This window comes from Bombina bombina, chromosome 1, assembly GCF_027579735.1.
Source record: "Bombina bombina isolate aBomBom1 chromosome 1, aBomBom1.pri, whole genome shotgun sequence".
NCBI lineage: Eukaryota > Metazoa > Chordata > Amphibia > Anura > Bombinatoridae > Bombina > Bombina bombina.
This window is the reverse complement of record NC_069499.1, coordinates 1,266,100,796-1,266,125,321: the sequence shown is the minus strand read 5'-3', so window position 1 is coordinate 1,266,125,321 and position 24,526 is coordinate 1,266,100,796. Positions and strand designations below refer to the sequence as shown.

At 36.1% G+C, this 24,526-nt stretch overlaps 1 protein-coding gene across 3 annotated transcripts in view; it reads left to right on the top strand.

Annotated features, from left to right (window-relative positions):
* The window catches only part of KIAA0513 (KIAA0513 ortholog), a 428,805-nt gene that overhangs the window by 210,467 nt on the left and 193,812 nt on the right, over window positions 1-24,526 (top strand). For all 3 annotated transcript variants that reach the window (XM_053701111.1, XM_053701103.1, XM_053701120.1), the window contains one exon: window positions 16,119-16,672. In XM_053701111.1, the coding sequence (XP_053557086.1) occupies window positions 16,317-16,672 (356 nt within the window). In that variant the 5' untranslated portion in view covers window positions 16,119-16,316. The remainder of the gene's footprint in view (window positions 1-16,118; window positions 16,673-24,526) is intronic.

Here is a 24,526-nt window from a genome sequence, read left to right as displayed (position 1 = left end):
ATTAAATTATTATTTTAGGTTTTTAACTGTATGTAACATAAATAATATAAATTCACAAATTTCACAAAGCAATACATCCTACAAGCAAGTAGTATAGTAGCAAGTGCAACCCTTAATGAACAAACATGTTATCTAAATCCCAATGTTTACAATCGCAATTTCACATGCATCACAGAAAAAAAAGTGCACTTTAAAAGTTTTTTTTTGTTTTTGTTTTTTTAAATACTCACTTTATTGCTCACAACTTTGAGCTGTCCCACCGCCACACCACCGCCAAACTACTCCCAGATGACTGCAGGTCAGGATGAAAGCCAGTCTGCCACACACTCATAATTCTCTGCAAAAATGGCCGTTTCGCGGGCATTCTCAGGTCCGCCCACGGCCGCACCCTGGTCCGCCTCTCATCCTCCCTCTCCGCCTCCGTTTTCATGAAGATTAAAGCATTTTTTTTCCCAAGAAAATCGTGTACTCTCGCGGTATATATATTCCTCCGACTCGGTGGCGAATCTGGTCTTCTATGGCCGTTTCATTGATGACCTCCTGTTTATCTGGGAAGGTAGCACTATAGAAGCCCAAAATTTTGTTGAAAAATTAAACGATAACGATATGGGGCTGCAGTTTTCATCCAAAATGGATGAAACAAGTATAGACTTTTTGGATTTGATATTAGAATGGGACAATTTGGGCAACATCTCTACCAAAACGTTTTTCAAACCAGTGGATGCAAACAGCTATCTTAATTTTAAAAGCAACCACCACTTACCGTGGAAAAAGAATATACCATATAATCAGTTCTGCAGGTTGCGCAGAAACTGCACTGATTTGAAAACTTTTGACATACAGGCTAACCTTTTAAAAGAAAGGTTTTTGGAAAAGAATTTTCCAAGTAGTCTAATTGAGACAAGCTTTCTTGAGGCCAGAAGGAAATGTAGAGAAGATTTTTTCTTTAAATACACAGGGGACAACAATGTGACCAATAAAGAAGATAAGTCCAAAAATCCCAGGGAGTCTAATAATACTGGGGTTAGATTTGTAACACAATTTAATAACAACCACAAAAAGATCAAAGGCATTTTAGATAAATATTGGTATATCCTAGAGAATGATCCATTTCTTACTAACATTTTGAGTAAACAACCAATATGTACTTACAGAAGAGCTCCCACCTTAAAAAATAAGCTGGCACCCAGCAAGGTAGTCATGAAAGTACATCAGCCCACAAACATAACAAATGGTTATACCCTTAAAAATAGGGACTCTACACTACTAGGAAAACCAGGTTTTTATAAATGCAATCGTGCACACTGTGGCCTATGTGCTTTTACAAATCCAAATAGAATGGAATTTAGTTCATTCATTACAAAAGAAAAATTTAACATTAATTCACATTTTACGTGTGACTCTTCCTTTGTTGTCTACCTCTTAGAATGTGTATGTGGGCTCCAATACGTGGGGAGGACCTCCAGGCCCCTAAAAAAGAGGTGGGGGGAACACAAAAGAAACATAGAAAACAACACTAAAAATCATAGTATTCCCAAACATGCTAGTCTTTGCCACTCTTCACCCACTGATTGTTTTTCTATATTCCCATTAGAACAGATTTTACCTAAGTGGGGCAGGAACAGGTTTTTACATTTGAGACAAAGGGAGACCTTTTGGATTTGGAAACTCAAAAGTCTGTCCCCTGGTGGTCTCAATGCCAATATCGATATGGCAGCTTTTAATTAGTTTTTTTAATATTTTTTAATATATTTTAACACATATTATGCTGATGGTATTTTTATGGTGACATCTATCACCATTGCCTTATGTGATAATTAATATAGACACTTTTTTGGCGATAGATAGATATATCGTATTTTACGTTTGAGGCCATTATGGGTTGTGGTTTCAGCCACACTCATGAGATATGTGACGTTATAGGTGCATATTTGCATGTATAGCTAGATAATTTATTTGCAATAATGTTTTATTAGTAGGCTTTATTTGCACTATTACCTCATGTGAAAATGAATACAAATACAACATGATTGGTGATGGATAGATATATCGTATTTCATGTGGGATGCCTTTTGGGCTATGGTTATAGTTTAACCCATGAGATATGAGATGTGTATAGGTGCATATATGCATGTATAGCTAGATATTTCACTTGTATACAATTTATAAATATGCTTTATTAGTAGGATTTATATGCATTTTTTATTCATACAGTTTAACAATTTATTTGTGTGTACACCTTCGCATTTATTTATGTTCCATGTTATAATATCCTTCAGTTTTGGTCTCTCATATGAGGCTAAAATATACAATAATATGTTGCTAATAATATATCAATATATCAGTTGTATCCAGATTGATAGATATTCTAGTTTTACCTGCTGTATGTCTGTTTCTAATGTGCGCGATTGGTGTCATCACTAAGAGCCTCCCATTGATATAAATATATATAATTTTATTATCTTATATTTATACAACTTATATAGACATAGACTTATTATATTCTTGTGTACTTCATATACCACTTATAAATTGGCTTTTTTTCCTGCATGATTTTGCATATATGGTACTAGTGGCAGTTTTTTACTCTTGCTGCTCACATCATATAGAGGCTTGAACACCATTTCCTCTTACATTGGACAACTATAACCAATGGTAGCTCTTGTAGTGGTCACACCTCCACGCATGCGCTGTTCACTTTAGAAGACGCCGAAAACTCGGCAATAAAAGTTCGTGGTTTTAATCATTTTGTATATTGCACCTGAGGAAACGGTCAGGAAAGACCGAGAAACGTTGTGCTGCTATACTTTTAATAAAGTCTGTTTGTTTTTACTAGACTTTTGCCACGAATTATCATCCTTATTTTACCATATACTTTAATCAACATTTGGATTCATTTTGATACATTGTATTCATTATTGTATCTACTATTACTGGTATATCCACCAACACCAGTGGACGATCTGGCTCAGTGCTAGGCTTGTGGCTGGTCACTACATGCTGCTTGCCTGTCGCCGCTCCCACGCTCCAGAGCTGTTCTGACATCCATCAGTGTGAGTTAGCTGGGCGACTCCCAACAGTCCAGAAGGCATTTGTGACACTTCTCAAGTGTCATACAGCTTGTAAGTACGGTCTTACTTGTACATTTGGCGTGTTTGAATCATCTGATTGTGCACTATGGTGGCGCCTTCTTTTTTTATCTTTCACATTCTCAGGTCCGCCCACGGCCGCACCCTGGTCCGCCTCTCATCCTCCCTCTCCGCCTCCGTTTTCATGAAGATTAAAGCATTTTTTTTCCCAAGAAAATCATGTACTCTCGCGGTTTTTAAACCGCGACGATTAATTGCGGTTTAAAACCGCATGTGCGGTTAATCTTGCAGCCCTAATATATATATGTATGTACAGTATATGCAGTGTGTGTGTGTATGTATATATATATATATATATATATATACATGTATATGTGTGTGTGTGTGTGTATATATATATATATATATATATATATATATATATATATATGTGTGTGTGTGTGTGTGTGTATATATATATATATGATAAGAGCTGAGAAACTCAAGTTCGATAAATGGACATTAGAGAAATATATTAACCTCAAAATGATTCCCAGGGGTTTAAGAGTGCATAAGTTCCCAACTTTTGAAGTAGATGACATGAAATTTAAGGATGAGTGGAATATGATTTTGGATGAATGTTCATTTAGATTAATGCATATGATTATTGTACACAAAGAGGGACTACTAACAGATATAAAAATCAAAATTACACAGTTACAGAGACACTTAACACATCACCAACTATCAATAGAGTATAGAGGTTTTGATGAATTGCTTATTGAGACAGTGGAGAAGTCAACAGAGGAAGCCTTACAAATAAAACAAACAAAATTTCTAAGAGACTGGACTGACTATCAGACCAATACAGTACATGTGTGGAATAGGAGAGAGAGATCCAATACACATAGAGAAAATAATAGAAGGAATTATAATCATCATAAGGGTAACCACAATAAAAAAGGAAAAAAGAAAGTTACATTTTCTGACACAGAAGCAGAGTCTACTGATGATACAAGTGGAGATAATGATAGCCAGTATGATAGAGAGACACCTATCACACAGAATACCACACAACAGGTAGGAAACATAAACACAGAAGCCCAGGGGGCTAGGAGCAAAACTACTCAGGACAAACAGTCTAACAAAACTCAGAGGTATCAAACTACAGTACAGAAGACAGACATAGTAGATTCAACTAGAGCAAAATTTGACCAAGCTTTTTTAGTGGCAGCCCCAATACAAACACAGGGAGAAACAAAGGAGATTATAAAACTGCCAGTAATAAGAGGAAGCAAAAAAGGTCAAAGGCAGATGAACAGATACCAACTGAGGGCAAAGAAGAATTTGGAACAAAAAGTGCATCACTAGTTATCAATCTTTCTGACACCCTGTTGACACCTACACAAGAAAAAGTATTAAGCTACGGCCTGAACTTTGTACCAACAGCTAAGTTCAATATATTCAACACAATAGTAGATGTCAACAGACTGGTCAGAAACTTGACCCTAAAAAAACATTTTCATAGTACACAAGACATAAGAGAGACCTTAGAGGCAAACACAATAAGTGAAGAAACCACATCAGAGATACAATTAGATTTCCATGACTCATGTGCTAAGGAGACTCTAATGAGTCTACTAAGTGAACAACTGAGCACAGGAGAAAAAAATGCACACATAGGCTTCAAACCTAAGTCCACCTTTTACCCCATTCAGTCCAGGGGGACAATTTTAGAACAATTTCAAGAAAGAGTGGTTAAAGACTTAGAAATATTAAACACAGCCAGTAGTCCCTATCAAGACACTAACTTAACAAGAAAAGAGAGAACAGCTTTGAAAGAAATTGCAGAAAATGATAATATAGTCATCAAAAAATCGGACAAGGGGGGTAGTATAGTGGTACTAAATAAGGCAGACTATGATAAAGAAATAAAAAGACAACTTGACAATATAAATAACTACCAAATTTTAAGAGGAGACCCAAAATCAAACTACATGCTCCAACTTTCCCATTTATTGGATGAGGGCCTAGCAAATGGTTTTATAAACAAAGAGACACATGATTATATGGTAAATAAACATCCAAAGACACCATTATTTCACATATTCCCAAAAGTACATAAAAGTACAGAAAATGTTCAGGGGCGACCCATAGTGTCAGGGATGGGATCACTACTAGAACCGGTATCAGAATGGGTAGATTCCATCCTACAGCCATTAGTTCTAAACCTAACCAGCTATCTCAGGGACTCCACGCATTTAATACAAAAATTAAAAAATATTACATGGACCACCAAAAGCAGATGGTTATCCCTAGACGTAGTGTCGCTCTACAGTAACATACCACATGCACTAGGTATAGAAGCAGTTAAGTACTTTCTACAAACACGTAGCAATTTGGATGAGAATTTTCAGGAATTTCTTCTAAGAATCATAGAATACCTTCTAACACATAATTATTTTTCTTATGGAGGGGTGTTCTATCTGCAGAGATGTGGCACAGCTATGGGGGCAAAGTTTGCCCCCACTTACGCCAACCTATTTATGGGTTGGTGGGAGCTGTGCCACATCTATGCGGAGGGAAGCCCCTTCAGGGAAAATATCAAACTCTACCATAGATTCATAGATGACCTGATTCTAATATGGGAGGGGGATGACGCATCCATAGAAAATTTCCTACAATACATAGGAAATAATAAGATGGGAATAAGATTTACACACGAGTTAAAAAATAAGGAAATTAATTATCTGGACCTCACACTGCGAGGTAATCACTTTAAAGGTGTAATTGAAACCACAATATATAAAAAACCAATAACTAGGAATGCACTTCTACATGCAAGGAGTGAACACCCCAAAGAAACCTTTAGGGCCATAGCCAAAGGTCAACACATTAGAATAAAAAGAAATTGCTCTAACGACGAAGATTATCTAAAAGAAGCAAATATTCTAGATAAACAACTTAAAGTGAGGGGCTACAATAAACAAACTATAAAGAATGCACGCATGGCAGTGTCTAAAAAAGCACAGGGAGATTTGATTGTAACTAAACCCAAAAAGAAACCCAGATTTGACACTAATAGAATCAAGTTTGTCACACAATACTCACCCCAATATAACCAAATATGTAATATAATCAAGAAACACCTACCTATTTTGAAGGCAGATAATACTCTAGCAAAAATAATAGACAGCAATTGTCTCTTTTCATATAGAAGGGGTAGGACTATAGGGAATATAGTCTCCCCAACTAATCTCAAAACAAACAAAAGAACAACTTGGTTACAATCTAAAGGCCTCTATAAATGTGGTTATAGTGACTGTAAAGCTTGTAAACATGCAGATATAGGAAACACCTTCAAATCGACCAAGACAGGAGAAATACTCCAAATAAACAAACACTTAAATTGCAGAGACAAAGGGGTAGTGTACCTCATAGAGTGCAATATTTGCAAACTTCAGTATATTGGAAAAACGGTGAGAGAAATAAGAAATAGAATTAGGGAGCACCTATCCAGTATCACTGTAGACACTGAAAAGAGCAGACAAAGAGAGGATAAACTGCTACCAATAACCAAACACTTTATAGAGGTACACAATAGGAACACCACATCACTCAGATGGACAATAGTAGAAAAAATAACCCTAGATTCAAGGGGGGGAGATCTGGACAGTATACTTAGTAAAAAAGAGGTATACTGGATGTTCCGCATGAAAACAAATGTACCCTATGGATTTAATTCCAGGTTCGAGCTTATAAATTTTTGGAAATAAACATATTATACAAACATTTCCAGTGAAGAAAGTAAAGGAATATTATATATTCATATAACTAAATGACTAAGGGTTTAACCTAGAGCACTGAAATTTAAATAAAATAAAAAATACACAAATGAAATTTAAATTTAAATCCTGTAAATAACTATTTCGAGATGACACTAATACTGAGACCAAAGATAATAATTTTGTTAACTCGAATTAATGTTATATTCCAAACTACAACAGACTCCAGAAGCCTACAATTAATAGAAGCCATTAAAAAAGCATATACTCACACTAAATGTTTCAGGTACCCCATACCATACAATATAATAGAGGATACTACACGCATAATAACACTCAGGGGTTAATTTTCTGAGACTAATTGGGCAAGACTGTTTTTAATTAACTTCATTAAGAAATGTATATGGTTGTGCAATTACTGCACCAGATCAGAGGTCTATGAGTACGGCTCAACAGAGCTGAAACGCATAAGACCTGACCTGATCTGATGCCCTTTTAATTTCCCCATGTTTTGGATATGCTTTTAACCAAATTTCAATAAAATTCAAGTTTTAATCTACTCACGGCTGGATATTCCCTTGCTTGTATTTGGATATATATATATATATATATATGTGTACAGTATATGCAGTATGTGTGTGTGTGTATATATATATATATATATATATATATATATATATATATATATATATATACAGGTGGCCCTAGTTTTACAACGGTTCAAATTACACCGTTTCAGAATAACAACCTTTTTTTCCAGTCATGTGACTGCTATTGAAAAGCATTGAGAAGCAGTGCATTTATTAAAATAGCCAGTAGGTGGAGCTGTCCGCTTGTGTTGCAGCAAAGCCAAGCAAGCTGAAATTAATCAGTTTAACCAGACCTGAGCTATCGAGCAGATTTCAAAGGAACAAGATCTTCCTGTCTATAAATCAGTCCAGATTGGAATGCATAGAAAAAACTGTTTGCAGAAAAATGCAAGTGAAGTCTGTGTTGTGTGATTATTTTATTAGGTTTATAATGGTGTTTAGCAAATGTTTTTGTTCATTTAACTTAGTTTATTTATATATTCTGTGTTGTGTGATTATTTTATTAGGTTTATAATGCTGTTTAGCATTTAAAGTCTTCATTTCAAAGCTTTAAAAATAATGTATTAGGTGTTACTTATGACAATTTTGAGAGGGGCCTGGAACCTAACTCCCTCACTTCCCATTGACTTACATTATAAACTGGGTTTCAATTTACAACGGTTTCGATTTACAACCATTCCTTCTGGAACCTAACCCCGGTGTAAACTGAGGGCTACCTGTGTGTATATATATATATATATATATATATATATATATATATATATATGTACAGTATATGCAATGTGTGTGTGTGTATGTATTTTTTTTTTTCACCATAGGAGTATCCGTTTTCTAAAGGAACAAATGTAATACATTTGCATAATTACTTATTTTAATATACAAGAAAGAAAAAAGCATTTTGATGTCCTTTTATCTATTTATTCCTGTGTATTAGCAAACAATGAATACCTAGTAGTTAAGACGAGATGTCAGAATTTGTCATTTAATAAAATTAAAGATTTATCATTATATAAAAATCTTTCTTCACATAAAATGCATTTTCTGGAATATTACATGACAGTCAGAATAATAGCCCCATGCATTATGCAGTAATCAAATACAGCACTGAATGAAAAAAGACAAAGAAACAAACAATTATGAGGTGTTAAAGAAAAATACATTGTAAGTAGACCATTTAATTGCAAAAAAGTTGTAAACTCAAAAGCATGGTACATAATGCTGATATTAAGGCATTAGGAAAACGGTCAAAAACAATTATTTTATCAACTGAAACAATGTGTCTGTTAGTAGCCCCCTTTAAATGGACATTAAACACTTTGAGAAAGTAATATAAAATGATAAATCATATATATATATATAATAAGAGCAGGTGAGATTCGCACACACTTCCAATGGGAAAAACAATTTTTCTGTATAGATAATGTCCGGTGCAATACCTTCCAGGACCACCCTTAAGGTCCCAGGACAATAATAGTATGAAGAAAATGAAGGTAGCACACGATTTTCAAAAGGCTGAACCTTTTATTTAGAGCAACGTTTCGGGGCTCCTGCCCCTTTCTCAAACTAATTAACAACTGATATACACACCCTTTATAAAGGGCTAACATAAAACAGGTGACCAATTACAATGCAGGGGTGTGTCTAACAGGTACTTCATATCATCACATATCCTATGGAAAAAGAAAAAAAGTTAATACATCATTTTAACCCTTTACACCCCTAACAAGAATAGGACCACCACTTAAAAACAATTGCAGCAAGTCACCAACCACATAAACATAATTGCTGCAAGCATAAATATTTAAACATACATTAAATCCATAACAATTTATAATGATGTAGTGACTGATTTGTTTGTTACATACTTATTATATCAATGGTAAAAGGTCAAACTCCCTATTTAACCCTTTAGGATGTAGAGTGTTGAGGAGCCAAATCCATTTTGCTTCCCGGATTAGTAAGTCCCTCGGTCTGTCTCCCCCCCTAAGTCTCTTGGGGGCACTGTCTATTACTAGATACCTCAGCTGGTTTGCCTGGTGTCCCATCTCCGCAAAATGGGCCGGAACTGGCAAGTGCCACATTTTGATATTACGTATGGTCGACTTATGTTGGCATATGCGGTCCCTTATTTTTTGGGTGGTCTCACCGACATAAAGTAACCCACAGGGACACTTAAGCGCATAGACCACGTAAGCCGAATCACATGTATAATATCCTTTGATATGAAATTTCCTCCCTGTATATGGGTGGGATATAACTCCCCCCTTAATTACATAGTTGCACTGTGCACACCCTAAGCAGGTATATGTCCCTTCTTTGGGACTTCCAAAAAATTGTTTAGGAATATCACTCCTACATTTCTCAGACATGGCATGAAAACTTTCTGCCTATCGTATGGCCCTTTCTGTATGAGGCCCTGGGGACTTCTCTAAATTCCTCTATCTCTGGACATGTGTCACGTAGAATATACCAATATTTTTTTTATAATATTGTATACTCTCTTACTCAAAGTGTTGTATGAACTAACAAAATTTAGTCTTCCTCCTTTTCCTGTATTTTTACTTTTGTTACCGTTTACTCTGACTGGGCAATTTTGTAGAGATTCCTCTATAGTCATTAACTCTTGAGCATCATAGCCTCTGCTGATAAATTTACTCTTCATGCTCTCAGACCTGTCACGTCTGATCAGTGGGTCTGATACAATCCTATCAAGTCTTAGTAATTGTGACCTTGGGACACTTTGAAAAACTCGTGGGGGGTGAAAGCTATCTCTGTGTAGGAGTGTGTTCCTGTCTATACTTTTAACAAAAATGTCTGTTGACAATATTCCCTCCCTTTTGTGTACCATTGTGTCCAAAAATTCCACTTTCTGTTTATCCATCTTACTGCTGAATCTAAGAAAGGGCACTGCATTTTCTATGCAGTGTTTAAATTCCATTAATGTCTCTGGGGGGCCCCGCCACACGATGAACAAATCATCTATGTAGCGGTACCACCCCAGACAATATTTGGAAAAAAGTGGACTGGTATAAACATACCTTTCCTCTATGGCATCCATCACCAAACAGGCATAGGATGAGGCCACATTCGACCCCATCGCTGTGCCTGTTTTTTGCATGTAAAAATGATTATCAAAGAGGAAGAAGTTATTAGTAAGTACCAAAGTGAGTAACTCCAATAGCCATTCTTGTTGTATGTGACTATACTGCTTACACTTCGCCAAAGCTTCACCTACACGGTCTATCCCCACATCATGGGGGATGACTGTGTAAATGGAAGTAACGTCCCAAGTTACCAAGATGACATTGTCATCTATCTGATTGAAAGTTGGTACATGCCATGTCTGAGAAATGTAGGAGTGATATTCCTAAACAATTTTTTGGAAGTCCCAAAGAAGGGACATATCCCTGCTTAGGGTGTGCACAGTGCAACAATGTAATTAAGGGGGGAGTTATATCCCACCCATATACAGGGAGGAAATTTCATATCAAAGGATATTATACATGTGATTCAGCTTACGTGGTCTATGCGCTTAAGTGTCCCCGTGGGTTACTTTATGTCGGTGAGACCACCCAAAAAATAAGGGACCGCATATGCCAACATAAGTCGACCATATGTAATATCAAAATGTGGCGCTTGCCAATTCCGGCCCATTTTGCAGAGATGGAACACCAGGCAAACCAGCTGAGGTATCCAGTAATAGACAGTGCCCCCAAGAGACTTAGGGGGGGAGACAGACAGAGGGACGTACTAAACCGGGAAGCAAAATAGATTTGGCTCCTCAACACTCTACATCCTAAAGGGTTAAATAGGGAGTTTGACCTTTTACCATTGATATAATAAGTATGTAACAAACAAATCAGTCACTACATCATTATAAATTGTTATGGATTTAATGTATGTTTAAATATTTGTGCTTGTAGCAATTATGTTTATGTGGTTGGTGACTTGCTGCAATTGTTTTTAAGTGGTGGTCCTATTCTTGTTAGGGGTGTAAAGGGTTAAAATGATGTATTAACTTTTTTTCTTTTTCCATAGGATATGTGATGATATGAAGTACCTGTTAGACACACCCCTGCATTGTAATTGGTCACCTGTTTTATGTTAGCCCTTTATAAAGGGTGTGTATATCAGTTGATAATTAGCTTGAGAAAGGGGCAGGAGCCCCGAAACGTTGCTCTAAATAAAAGGTTCAGCCTTTTGAAAATAGTGTGCTACCTTCATTTTCTTCATACTAAATATATATATATATATATATATATATATATATATATATATATATAAAATCCTTTACTATATACTTTCTTTATTTGTTTTGTCCATTTTTCCATCTCTTTCTGAAATTGTGAGCTTTTCAGTTCCTGTTAGAAATTGAAGTGCAGAACACTGTTATATTCCACACAGCCATTGGCTGCACACTCTAGTGACCTATTTATAACTGTCCCTAATTGGCCACAGCAGAGAAGATAACCTAAGTTACAACATGGCAGCTCCCATTTTTTATAGACACTAATATTTACACTTATTTTGTCAATATTTAAACTGGTAATGAAGCTTTTATTCTCTGACTTCTTTCCTGTGAATGCATAAAAAAAAAAAAAAAATCAAATGTTAAATTATGTGATAATGTGACCTAATTGGTGATTCAAATAATATAATCTCATGATAAATTCATGATGATCCATAAGTGAAAATATAAAAATACATATATATATATATATATATATATATATATATATATATATAAATAATTAAATGAAAATATAATATAAATGTATATATTGTAAAAAATCATTAATGTGAACAAAATACAGAAGCCATTCCACACATGAATCTGAATGATATGTTTCTTTCTTTCATCATAATAAATACCCAACATAAAAGGGGCCAAAACAGTTAGGCCTCTAGAATGGCTACACAAATGGAAACGGCCATCGGTTAACAAATAGAAAAACAAACCCTGTATATAAAAACGTCTCTAAACATGGAAATATTCATGAGACCAAGGCAGAGGCAGTATCCCACTGAATATTGCTAAAAAGCCACCAAATCCACAATCATATTAAGTCCCAAGAGATAACAAGTCTTTAATTTGTGGATCCAGTAGGTTTCCCTCTGCCTTAGTCTCATAAATCTATTATAGAGATATGATGTGGGGATGCCTTCTATAGGTATAATAGTATAACAATTAGGATTCCCACCATGTTTCATATGCAATGTCTAATAACACTATGTAATTTTTTGTTGTTAATAATACTACAATAGTGTTCAGACCATCTGTGGCTAAGGCGCCTTATTGTGCGGCCCACATATTGAATTCCACATTCACATGATAACAAGTAAATTACATAGTGTGAGGCACAGGTCAGTAAACTTTTGATTTGGTAATTTTTCATATTTACATGGGAATGGAAAGATGTCCTTCCATGTCCAATGTGATCACATATTTTACAATTTGCAACCCTACACTTGAATGCCCCAGTTCTGATCGTAGGTGCATGTTTATTATTTGAATTTCTATTATTCTAAGGACAAGCTCTAATAGTCTTTCTATGTTTGACAATTTTGCTTGGGGCTAAGATGTTCTTAAGATTGGGGGCCTTTTAAAAAACTATAGAATACTTATCTCGCGTTTTATTGCACTGGATGTGCATCTTGGTTTGTGAGTACCTTTTCTGCTGTTGCCATTCGCCATTGTACTGGTTTTGAGTTATTGCACCAAAGGGTGGCTCTTCTTTTTGTCTTATAGGACTTGATATAATCTGATTGGTGGCTATGCACATTTGACATTGCTCACCAGATGTGTTCAGCTAGCTCCCAGTAGTGCACTGCTGCACAGAATATGACTTTAGGTATGCGTTTAATCCCTTTGCATAGAGTCACACAGTTATATGCAAGCAATAGTGCAATAATAATTGTACTAACATATTTGAGCATTTAATGTTTACACTGTTACAGCACTTTAACACAGGCTAAATCATTAAGCTCCTCATCACCTCCCTTACTCTCAAGCACATAATTGGAATAGGAAGAATAACTTTGCAGCTAGCATCAAAATAAGTAAGCAAGGTTTAAATTATTAACCCTTCAGCATCTGTACAGCAGGACACCACAAAGAACACTAGTTTGTATAGATGTTACACAGCCTGAAATGAGACCGATATTACCACAGTATGTTTAAAGTGATAGTAAATCCTAATGTTCATGAAACGCTAGGATTTACCCATGGAACAAATATAAAATATTTAATGCTGAAAGTTCCTTTATTTGTCTGAAGCGTTCGTCGCACTGAGCTCCCCAGGCAGCCCACGGCAGAATGCTATTTTGCTGTGAGGTGACATTTCCACCTCTTAGCCAATAGCCGTGCAGCCCAGCTGGCATTATGCCGGATAGCTAGCACTCTATTAGCTAAGATCACCTCACAGCAAAATAGCGTTCTGCCGTGGGCTGCCTGAGCCACTCAGCGTAGCGACCACTTCAGAAAAATAAAGGAACTTTCAGCATGAAGTATTTTATACTTTATGACTGAAAGTCCCCTTTATTTGTTCCACTGGTAAATCCTAGCGTTTTAAAAACGCTAGGATTTGCTATCACTTAAACCTGCTAACTGCAGTATTGGGGCTGCTGGAAGGGAAAACAATATATGTAGATATACTGAGAATTTGTTATTATATTTTACTTGTGCTAAAACACTAAAAGTTTCACCAGCAGGTGACATTTTATGGGGTAAATGGTAATTTTAAATCTTTGCTGCAGCAGTGATTATGGGCAGGGGGTTAATAGACATAGAAATGCAGCAGTAAATCTGTGTTTTTTTATGTTCTGTGAATTCCAGTCCCAGCACATGAAGACCCTGATTTGTTAGCCCCCTGCTAAGCAAAGCCTCATTGTATAAATTGGGGAAATTACAGATGCTCCAAATTGTATAACACTACTGAGTTTTCTTGCTGTCTCACACATTGCATTCTACCCTCCCTGGTATTATATATCTCATGCCACCCCTTACCTGACAACTGTCTTATCACTGCTAAACGTCATCATAACTGAAGATCACAGATAAAGATTCAGAAAAAAAAACCTTACATACAGTAAGCAGTGAGTAATTACAGAGTAACATCAAAAGCCACAGCGACCCCTCTGATTGGAGTGCTGTAATGCACACAACATCATTTAACTTAAAGGGACATGAAACCCAAATTTTTTCTTTCATGATTTAGAAAGAGCATGCTATTTTAAACAACTTTTCAATTTACTTCTATTATCTTATTTGGTTCATTCTTTTGGTATCCTTTTTTGAAAAACATATAGAAATAGGCTCAGTAGCTGATGATAGTGGCTATACATAGATGCTTGATGTGATTGGCTCATCCATGTGCATTGCTATTTCGTCAGCAAAGGATATGTAAAGAATTAAATGGCCATAATACCCAAATGTTTAAACACTTGAAAGTGATGCAGCATAGCTGTAAAAAGCTGACTAGAAAATATCTCCTGAACATCTCTATGTAAAAAAGAAAGATATTTTATCTCAAAAGTTCCTCAGTAGCCACCTCCCATTGTAAAGGATTTCTAAGCAGCATTTTAGTGTGTCTGTCCTGGGACATCTGAAGGGATGAGCATCGTGCACTCTCATATTATTTCAACAATCAGGTAAAGGAAGCTTACTATGAAATCTCATGAGAGTTAAGTCAAATCTCATGAGATCACAGTAAGAGTTCATGACCTCAGCACTGTTGATGCTGATTGGCTGCTGTTCATTTCTTCATTTTTTTTTTATTTTTACCTGCAGCTGGGAGCAGCTGAGTATAACTTTTTACACAGAACTTACTCTGCTGAGCTGAGGAGATTGTGAGGTAAAATATCTTCCTTTTTTACATAGAGATGCTCAGGTGATATTTTCCTGTCAGCTTTTTACAGTTATACTGCATCAGTTTCAAGTGATTTAGTATATGAGTATTATGTCCCTTTAAGCAAATTAAATAATATAAGTAAATTGGAATGTTGTTTAAAACTGAATTCTTTATCTGAATCTTGAAAGAAAAATTTTGGGTTTCATGTCCCTGCATTTGTGACTTCATGATACTCACTAATTGCCTATTACACATTGAGACACTTTTATTCACCTATATGCTGTTTGTTCTGACTGTATATGTTTCACTGGTAAGAATGGTGCTGCTTCAGGAGAATCCCATTGATATTTATAGCCTGTGTCTTTACAATACGTGTAGTGAGAGGGGGAAAAACACAGGTGACAGTTCAGCTTTTTACAGCAAGTTTCAATTTTTGTTTATAAGGCAAAAATGGTCATAAATCTTCAGAAGTCTTCCATCTGAATAAATTATAGGCACAAAGAAAGTGCTAAACCTCAGTTTTATTTTGTATGTATATGGATACTGGATAGTAAGTCCCTTTCTTGTGTGGAGTTGATATCCTATATGTATATGTATATATTGGCAATATAGCCATCTTGTGGTGCAATTATATAACTGGAGACATTTCTCATTGCTTAAATATAATGGGGGAGAATGTGGATAAGTAGAATTTCAAGGACATTGTTCCTCCCTAGTTCCCATTACTACTGTATTAAAAAATAGAAATCTATAATCTAACCTAGCTAAAGTGGGTTGAAACTGATTCAGTTTTGATGACTTGTGTTTCTGTTTATTTTCTTATAGATATCTCAAACATTCTTGACTATGACATCTCCATTGGACTTATGCTTTGAACATATTTAAGCCTTTCTGAGGATAGTGTGTCAAAACAAAATATCCATCTACCTGGGATTCACAGTAACTTTTAATTTCAACATCCTGGAACCTGAAAAGCTTTCTTTGTTTAACTCTCTGCAAGAAACGGCTGTATAAGGGGAGACCATGGGAGATGCCACTATGGAAACACCTCATGTTCCAGTAGGAAACCTAATAGATCTTGACTCAGAACCTGTGATTGTGATCCCAGAATGCCCAGTTCAGCTTGACACAGACGGGATCATGGATTTGCATGGCAACCCACCAGAGAGAGAGGTGGATGTAGAGAGTGATGCAACAGAGTCAGCAGACAGTGAAAATGAAATGGCTGGATCCCCAATCCGCCACAGCTGGAACCATTCACAGAGGTCCTCATCTGAATCCTTCTCATCCAATCAGAGCACAGAGTCTGCTAGAGATGAACAGATGGCAGAACAACGGGAATTTGTTAGGAAATATGTGGAAAAGATCTTCACTGGCGGGTAAGCCAAGGAGATTTGTTAACGAAGTTATATATTGTTTAATAAATTTACAAACAAATACATTGTTCTTTGGTGTAGTAAATAGTCTTTTACTGAGGTTTTTAGAAGATTATTACATGTAGCATTTTCAATGACACAATAAGACAATTTTCAAAAGAAAACAGCAACAGTATTATTAATTTACATTAGACAATTTTAACAGAAACCGGCATTTTAAATTATAACGTCCTCCTAGTGGTCAGAAGACGACTCATGGAGCTATGTATATTCACATAGTTTTGAAATCTAATATGTCTCGGCCACTCATGGGCCTGAAAGTGTTATAATCATAATAAGTAAAGATACACTTATGAAACTCTTAGTCGACCATTTAACTATATGATGGAATATAGACAGCTGAATGCAGATATGCCTTTATAAGCGATAGGTCACTTGTGAACCATGTTGGAGGTAACATTATAGAATAGGCAGTAATCCACATATGAATAACTTGAAAACTACTGTGCCAAGGGAAAAAATATACAGTACTGCACATAAGACTGGAATGTTAAAAGGTTATGGCACATAAGTGAATTTTTATATCATTGTAATCTGCTGTGAAACAGTAGTCCGTCATTTTATGAATAGTTATAGTTTTGGGCTTCCTTCTGGAACAGTCTAACTGGAGGAGAGTAATGTGTAAAAGAGGCCACTTTTGGACCTATGAAATTACATTATGAAATATAACCTGACTGCAGCAATACCAGCAAGTGAATAGTGGATACTTATAGGCTGTCCTATATTCTAAGCATGCAAGAATACAAAGAATGTTTACCAACAACTAATCAAGGCTAAATCAAGGTTTACTCTCTATTACAGCATACAAATGTAATTTTAAGCAACTTTCCAATTTACTTTTATCGTCAAATTTGTTTTGTTCTCCTGATATTCATTGTTGAAGGCAAAACCTAGGTAGTTTCATATGCTAATTTCAAAGCCCTTGAAGGCTGCCTCTTATTTCTTCACATGCCTCTTATCTCTTCACATTCAGTTTTTCACAGCTAGACAGCGCTAATTCATGTATGTGTGCCATATAGATAACATTGTGCTTACTCCCTTGGAGTTACTTATGAGTCAGCTCTGATTGGCTAAAATGCAAGTCTGTCATAAGAACTGAAATAAGGGGGCAGTCTGCAGAGGCTTAGATACAAGGTAATTACAGAGGTAAAAAAGTATATTAATATAACTGTGTTGTTTATGCAAAACTAGGGAATGGGTAATAAAGGTATTATCTATCTTTTTAAACAATAAAAATTCTGAAGTAGACTGTCCCTTTAACTATAGCTGTGTAGAATAATGAAATTATTTATGTACTGCAGGGCAGAACCAAAGAAGACTGCAAGCAGATAGCTTATTAGTCTAACATTAATCTGTGTTGCCTTATAATGAGACCTGTACTTCTGCATATATTACTGTTATAGCTTACTATATAGTGCAGTTGTATTGATGGGCTCAGTTAAAGTCTAATAAAATTTTTAGTTATAACTACAAAAATATTGATGTGTACATCAGCTCAGCTTCTAACTATGCATGGAGTACAAATAACAGTTATAAATTATACCAATATTTCTTGTCTCTGCAGAGTGTAGAATGCCTATGAGCTAGAGATATTGGTAATATAGCTATATAAACATGCATATTACTCACACAGTAATTAAGGAAGCTGTATTGCATTAATCATTATATTAAGCATGTAAGGAAGTTGTATCTCATGACATACTATATTAAGGGAGTACATACCAGCCCAAAGAAAAATATTCAAACACCCGTGATGATAAACATCTAACTATATAGGTAGAGAAAAGCTACAACTAGTCTCAGCCAAATGAATTGAAAACCTACTCTTAATCTTAAACATAAAATATTAAGCTAATTGTTTTACCTGGCTCTACTCTAGGCAATAACACAATTATGCCTATAGCATGCAGGGAATGCTTTATAAGCTCTGTGGCTTATAGGTCATCTCTTTGCATAAATAAAAAGATAGAAGCGCTCAACCTAGGAACGAACAATAGCATAATAGCTTGTTCTATGGTTAGTTACCACCCAAGAAGCAGCCTCTTTTTGCTCAACATGTGCCTTTCACAGAGAAAAGCTTTCCTGTAGCATATCAGTCTGATCCTGACTTCACAGTGCAGTCCAGTCCCGAAATACCAGGTAATCCCTCTCTCTGAAAGAGAGAAACAGCAAAACCCCAGACGTACGTTTCGGCCTAGTGTGAGCCTCGTCAGTGAGGTGCAGCCATATCGCTCTAGGCACAATGAGCAACATATAGGTCATCTCAACATATAAGTAAATAACAGGCCATATACAGAACAGAAGCCTGTCAGAAGATGACCATTATCAGCCAAATCAAGTAATAGGTATAATAATCATATAGGCGCTGTTGTAGAAGCTTATCAAATGCTATGCTTGTCTTCCACCTACTCTGACTCTCCAGAGATGCAGAGAAAGATGAAGTTGGTGCCAGCTTCTCATACGTATGCATATGTCCTCCAATAAGTATCTCCCTGCCGACACTCCGCAATCTGCTTCAGCAATGCGATGTAAACAAGTAAGTTCTTAGAAAAAGCAATTGTCTCTTGAGACATGGATTTATTTGTAGCACACTTCCAAGGGTCCTCTGGAACGCAACCTCATCATCCAGCAAAACTCCACATTGCTTTCTTGTAGACTCCTGTCAGCCCTTCTATTGCCTCCAAATTAATAGAGACACAACCTGCCTTCTTGGTTATATAGCTGCATCTTACTCTTGTTGGGGCGTAGAAATATTCTCCACCACCTGTTTCTCTGCATTCCCCTTATAGGCGCTTGCTGGATCCACTGTAAGTATTAGATCATCATAAGGAAGGTTAGGTCCTCGGGTAGGCACGTTGCTTTCCATAACATTGCTAGATAATGCCACCGGTGACTGCTGGACAACCTGTAGCTCCTCCAGAGCCGGATCCCCTCTCTCAATGTCTTAGCTCAGGGTAAACTGCTGGGTTATAGACTTATACAGTTTTACAAAGTGTTTTGAGCAAAGTGTGACATCTCTTCTCGACAAAGTGCTCCCCATGTCCTCGATATTGTCGCAGTGGAGTAGGGTAGTCAAAAGACTTCAGTTGGTTCAGCAAAAGTGCACTTGCAAACTTCCTCTTAATATTGGCAGTAATGTTTCACAGTTATATAGCCAGTAAAAATACACTGATTCACACTTTATTACCCCCGCACAGAGTGTGTATGTGTGTGTGTGTTGCATGGCTTTAGCTCTCCTTGTGTTGCCGAAGGCCTTAACGGTCCAAATTGGTAAAGCAGAGATAGCCCCAAAAGAAAAATATCAGTCAGTTCCAGAAAGCTTGCTGAATTGATTTATACATTTACAGTATAACTGTTAGATTCCTCCAATATTAGCTTATAAACATTGGATTTATCACTTTCCTTCCATTACATCTGCCTGACCACATCATTTAGGAGAATAATGCAACATATACATTTAAAAAGTTAAATCACAGTGGATTAGCTTTTCTGTTTACTTTAATAGAAACATAATCTTGAGGCAGATGAAATTGAGACACATGGGCTGTGCTTATTAAATTAACAATTTATCAAGACCGCCTACGTTGCTTTAAGATGTGCAAGTGTGTCTGGGGAGCAATAGGTCTGGTGGGGGGGGGGGGGGGGGGGGGAACCATATGATGGCCAAAATCTGGACCTCAGTCTCTGTATTCTGCTGAAGCATTGGCACTTTTTTAGATGCTAGTAAATAATGTAGAAATATCCGTTAGAAATTTGAACTGAACAGTTATAAGGAATGAGCAGCCCTGAAGTACAAGCAGAGCTATAACATATAAAAGAAACCTCAAGTCCACGAACCAATGTTTAATGCAACCTCTGCATTTTAACAGCATCTTTGATTTTGTGTTAGTTGTTTCTTTTGTACAAAACAGAACTACCTGTCGTTTTTAGGCTCAACTTTGCTTTTTGTTGGAAATAGGCTACAAAATAGGCTACATTATATTTGTTATTACATGTGCATGCTTATTTGTGGTTCTGAGCCTTACCCCAGTAATTATGCTATACATGCCAGGCATATGCACACATGAGTCTATGATTACGGCAGGGAAAGCTGAAACGCGTTAGTCTGTTCTCTCATCCATGGAAAAGTGGTAATTGTTTATAGAGATACAACACTCAAACACTCTAAAGCCAAATCCCAGAGAAAAACAAATGGTTTAACCTCCAAAACCAAATTTAATGTCAGACAAGGTAGATTGGTATTCTGGGGTGGCGCTCAACAAAGGAGAGCTAAGAGATCAATGTGGCAGGAATTACAATCAAAGGTGGTTAGTTCTGTACCGAACTTAAATATATTAGCTCTTTGGGACTCTAGAAAAGCAGCATGTATGCGTTTAAATATAACTGGGCAAGATAAATAGCAAAAAACTAGTCCAATATAAATATTTGGAAAGCGGTTTAAACAGATCGAACTGGTTGAATAAAATAATATTTATTAATATAGTTAATATAACATCAGTAGAAATAAGAATAAAAATAACGATGCCGGCATCTAGAAACAAACACAAGTAACAAGTAACAATATTGGAAATGTATCCAAATATGTGCAAATGTATAAGGATATGTTTTCTCAACTGTAGCAAATAATCACAAATGTGGATCACACAAGATTCTTAAACCTGTATAGTCCTGTTATGAAGGCCAAAATATCCAGAGGTTGTCTGATCTTTGAAAATTTGTGGCCAGAGACTCCGGGTAGTATGTGTCCTCTTTTCCTCGGTGTTAAAAGTCAATGCAGCGTTCTCTGCAAACAATGGTGGATAAAGGCCCCTGGCGGCTGAAACGCGTAGAATTTGCCGATTGCTCCTGTGTACAAAATTTATCTAAGTATTAACTACAGATTGGATTCGTAAGCAGGTAGGACAGGTACATTGAGCAGCTAATATAACCTGGTTTAAGCTGGCTCTATATGTATAATTCCTGCCCCGGGACCTACTCACACGAATCCACCTGTGTGATCAGTACTCTGTCTGAACTTCGGTTCTTTACCTTATCCAGTGTGAACTCTTTACCTTATCCAGTGTGAACACTTAAGAGTTACCTGCACCGGAACAACTTCTCCATCCCAGCCCGGAACTGTGTGTGTGCACACGCGGATCATAGCATCCACCATTGTTTGCAGAGAACGCTGCATTGACTTTTAACACCGAGGAAAAGAGGACACATACTACCCGGAGTCTCTGGCCACAAATTTTCAAAGATCAGACAACCTCTGGATATTTTGGCCTTCATAACAGGACTATACAGGTTTAAGAATCTTGTGTGATCTACATTTGTGATTATTTGCTATAGTTGAGAAAACATATCCTTATACATTTGCACATATTTGGATACATTTCCAATATTGTTACTTGTTACTTGTGTTTGTTTTTAGATGCCGGCATCGTTATTTTTATTCTTATTTCTACTGATGTTATATTAATAAATATTATTTTATTCAACCAGTTCGATCTGTTTAAACTGCTTTCCAAATATTTATATTGGACTAGTTTTTTGCTATTTATCTTGCCCAGTTATATTTAAATACATACATGCTACTTTTCTAGAGTCCCAAAGAGCTAATACTAGAATCTATTAATTATACTAGGATTTTCATAATATATTTAAGTTCGGTACAGAACTAACCACCTTTGATTGTAATTCCTGCCACATTGATCTCTTAGCTCTCCTTTGTTGAGCGCCACCCCAGAATACCAATCTACCTTGTTCTCTCATCCATCCCTGTTTTTGAGTGATCCTTCCTACTATTGATGCCTTTTATATAAGTGGATTTGTTAATAAAACCTTTTATGAGAGTGGATCTTTCCATTTTTCATTTCTATATCCACACATGTACACATGCATGTTTGAAAAAAGAGAGACACATTTTAGTGTTACAACTGTGTTTTTATTAAAATTATAAGATTATCTTTTTACAGATTTCTGTAAATTTTCTGACGAGAAACAGACTACAACTAAGATTGCCCCAAATTTGTTTTGTGTGAAAAATTAGCTTGCATCTAAATTGGGCTGTGTTCATGGTCTTGGTGTTTAGCTCTACATGACTTTGATATATAGGCACTGAAAACTGAAATCAAAGTACCGAATCGGCTTCTCATCTGTTCTAAAGGCTAACCACATTATATTGATAGCCTACCCTAGAGAAAATGTGCAGAAACCACAATCGGCTAATTTTGTCTACAAAAGCTGCCTTCAATCCCTTATGGGAATCAAAGATTTACAGTGCTTAACAGTGCACCGAATGTCCATAATGTTTATTCTTTGATCCAATAAATAATTTTATCCCCAGAAAGGCAAAAGCTGGGGGTAACAACGAATATTATTATAGCAGCCAGCCTCAGATCTAACCTTTTAGAGAGAAGATGTGCAGATCGTATACAGAAGTGTACTGCAGAGATATGTGCTACATTTCATTTGTTAGCTGTTAAGATGTCTGCTTGAGCACATGAGTACATCAGCATTAGACATTTAAATGATCTATCTTAAAGAAGATCCTTAAAATATTTGGAGGCTGTATAATGGCTGAGATAGCTTTGTCACCCAGCAGGTTTTAACAGATAGTCATTTAAATCAGCATTTTTAGTTTTGGTGTTATTCTATATGATTACTTATGTACATTTAAACTAATTAGAATAATCATTATTTTTTTACTCCACCTTAAAGGGCCAGTAAACCCAAAATATTTCTTTCATGATTCAGATAGAGAATAGAAATTTAAACATTACAATGTACTTCTATTATTTATTTTGCTTAATTTTTTAGATATCCTTAGTTGAAGAAAAATTAATGCACATGCTGAGCCAATCACACAAGGCTTCTATGTGCAGCAACCAATCAGCAGCTACTGAGCATATCTAGATATGCTTTTCAGCAAAGAATATCAAGAGAATAAAACAAATTAGATAATATAAGTAAATTAGAAAGATGTTTAAAATTGCATTCTATTTCTAAATCATGAAAGAAAAAATGTGGGTTTCATGTCCCTTTAAGGTGAAGCTGGATATAGGAAATGGCAGGTGTATGGTGGGCAGAGACTTCTACAAAATATAAACTCCTAAAATGTACTAGGTTGATAAGTTAATTTTAAGTGTATTAAATCAGGATCATTTTACAGAATGAACTAAAACATGATTTTGATTTGAAATTAAAACGGTTAGTATCGTTTTTAAGATAATTAGCCAATGTAGCACTTCATAATAAAGCAAGTGGGTTAAAGGACAGTTTTTGCGTATAAATATTAAGAATCTGCCATTATGGCTTTTTCTTTAACACAAGACAAAGCGAAGGGACAGTACAGGAATTTTAATGAGATAACAAAAGTTGTTTGCCTTACAAAAATTTGATAGGATATTTTATGTAAGCCCAATACTGCATCCACTCAAGCGCAACTAACAACTTCAAGCGAAGCAGAATCACGCTCTGGGGAAGGGGATGTCAGCAGGATGAGCGTCAGCCAGACATTGCAACACAAAGCTTAAATATTCTAGCAACACAGGCCAAAAAAAGGATCTGTTCAATTCAAAGCCAGCAATATCTGCTTGAGAACTCTGATAGCGCCTGAAAAATTGATGAATTGGCCTGAAGAAAAATGGAAAATAGCGACAACATAAAACAAAACTGCTTTGTTTCCACAAATTATTTTTATAAATAGAAGCTCCTTTTAAAGTACGTTAGATGTGGATGAACAAAAAAAAGTGCAGGAGCTCATGCTTTGCAAAACACTTTATTTAAACTAGGGGTATTAGTTTCTCTTCTTCA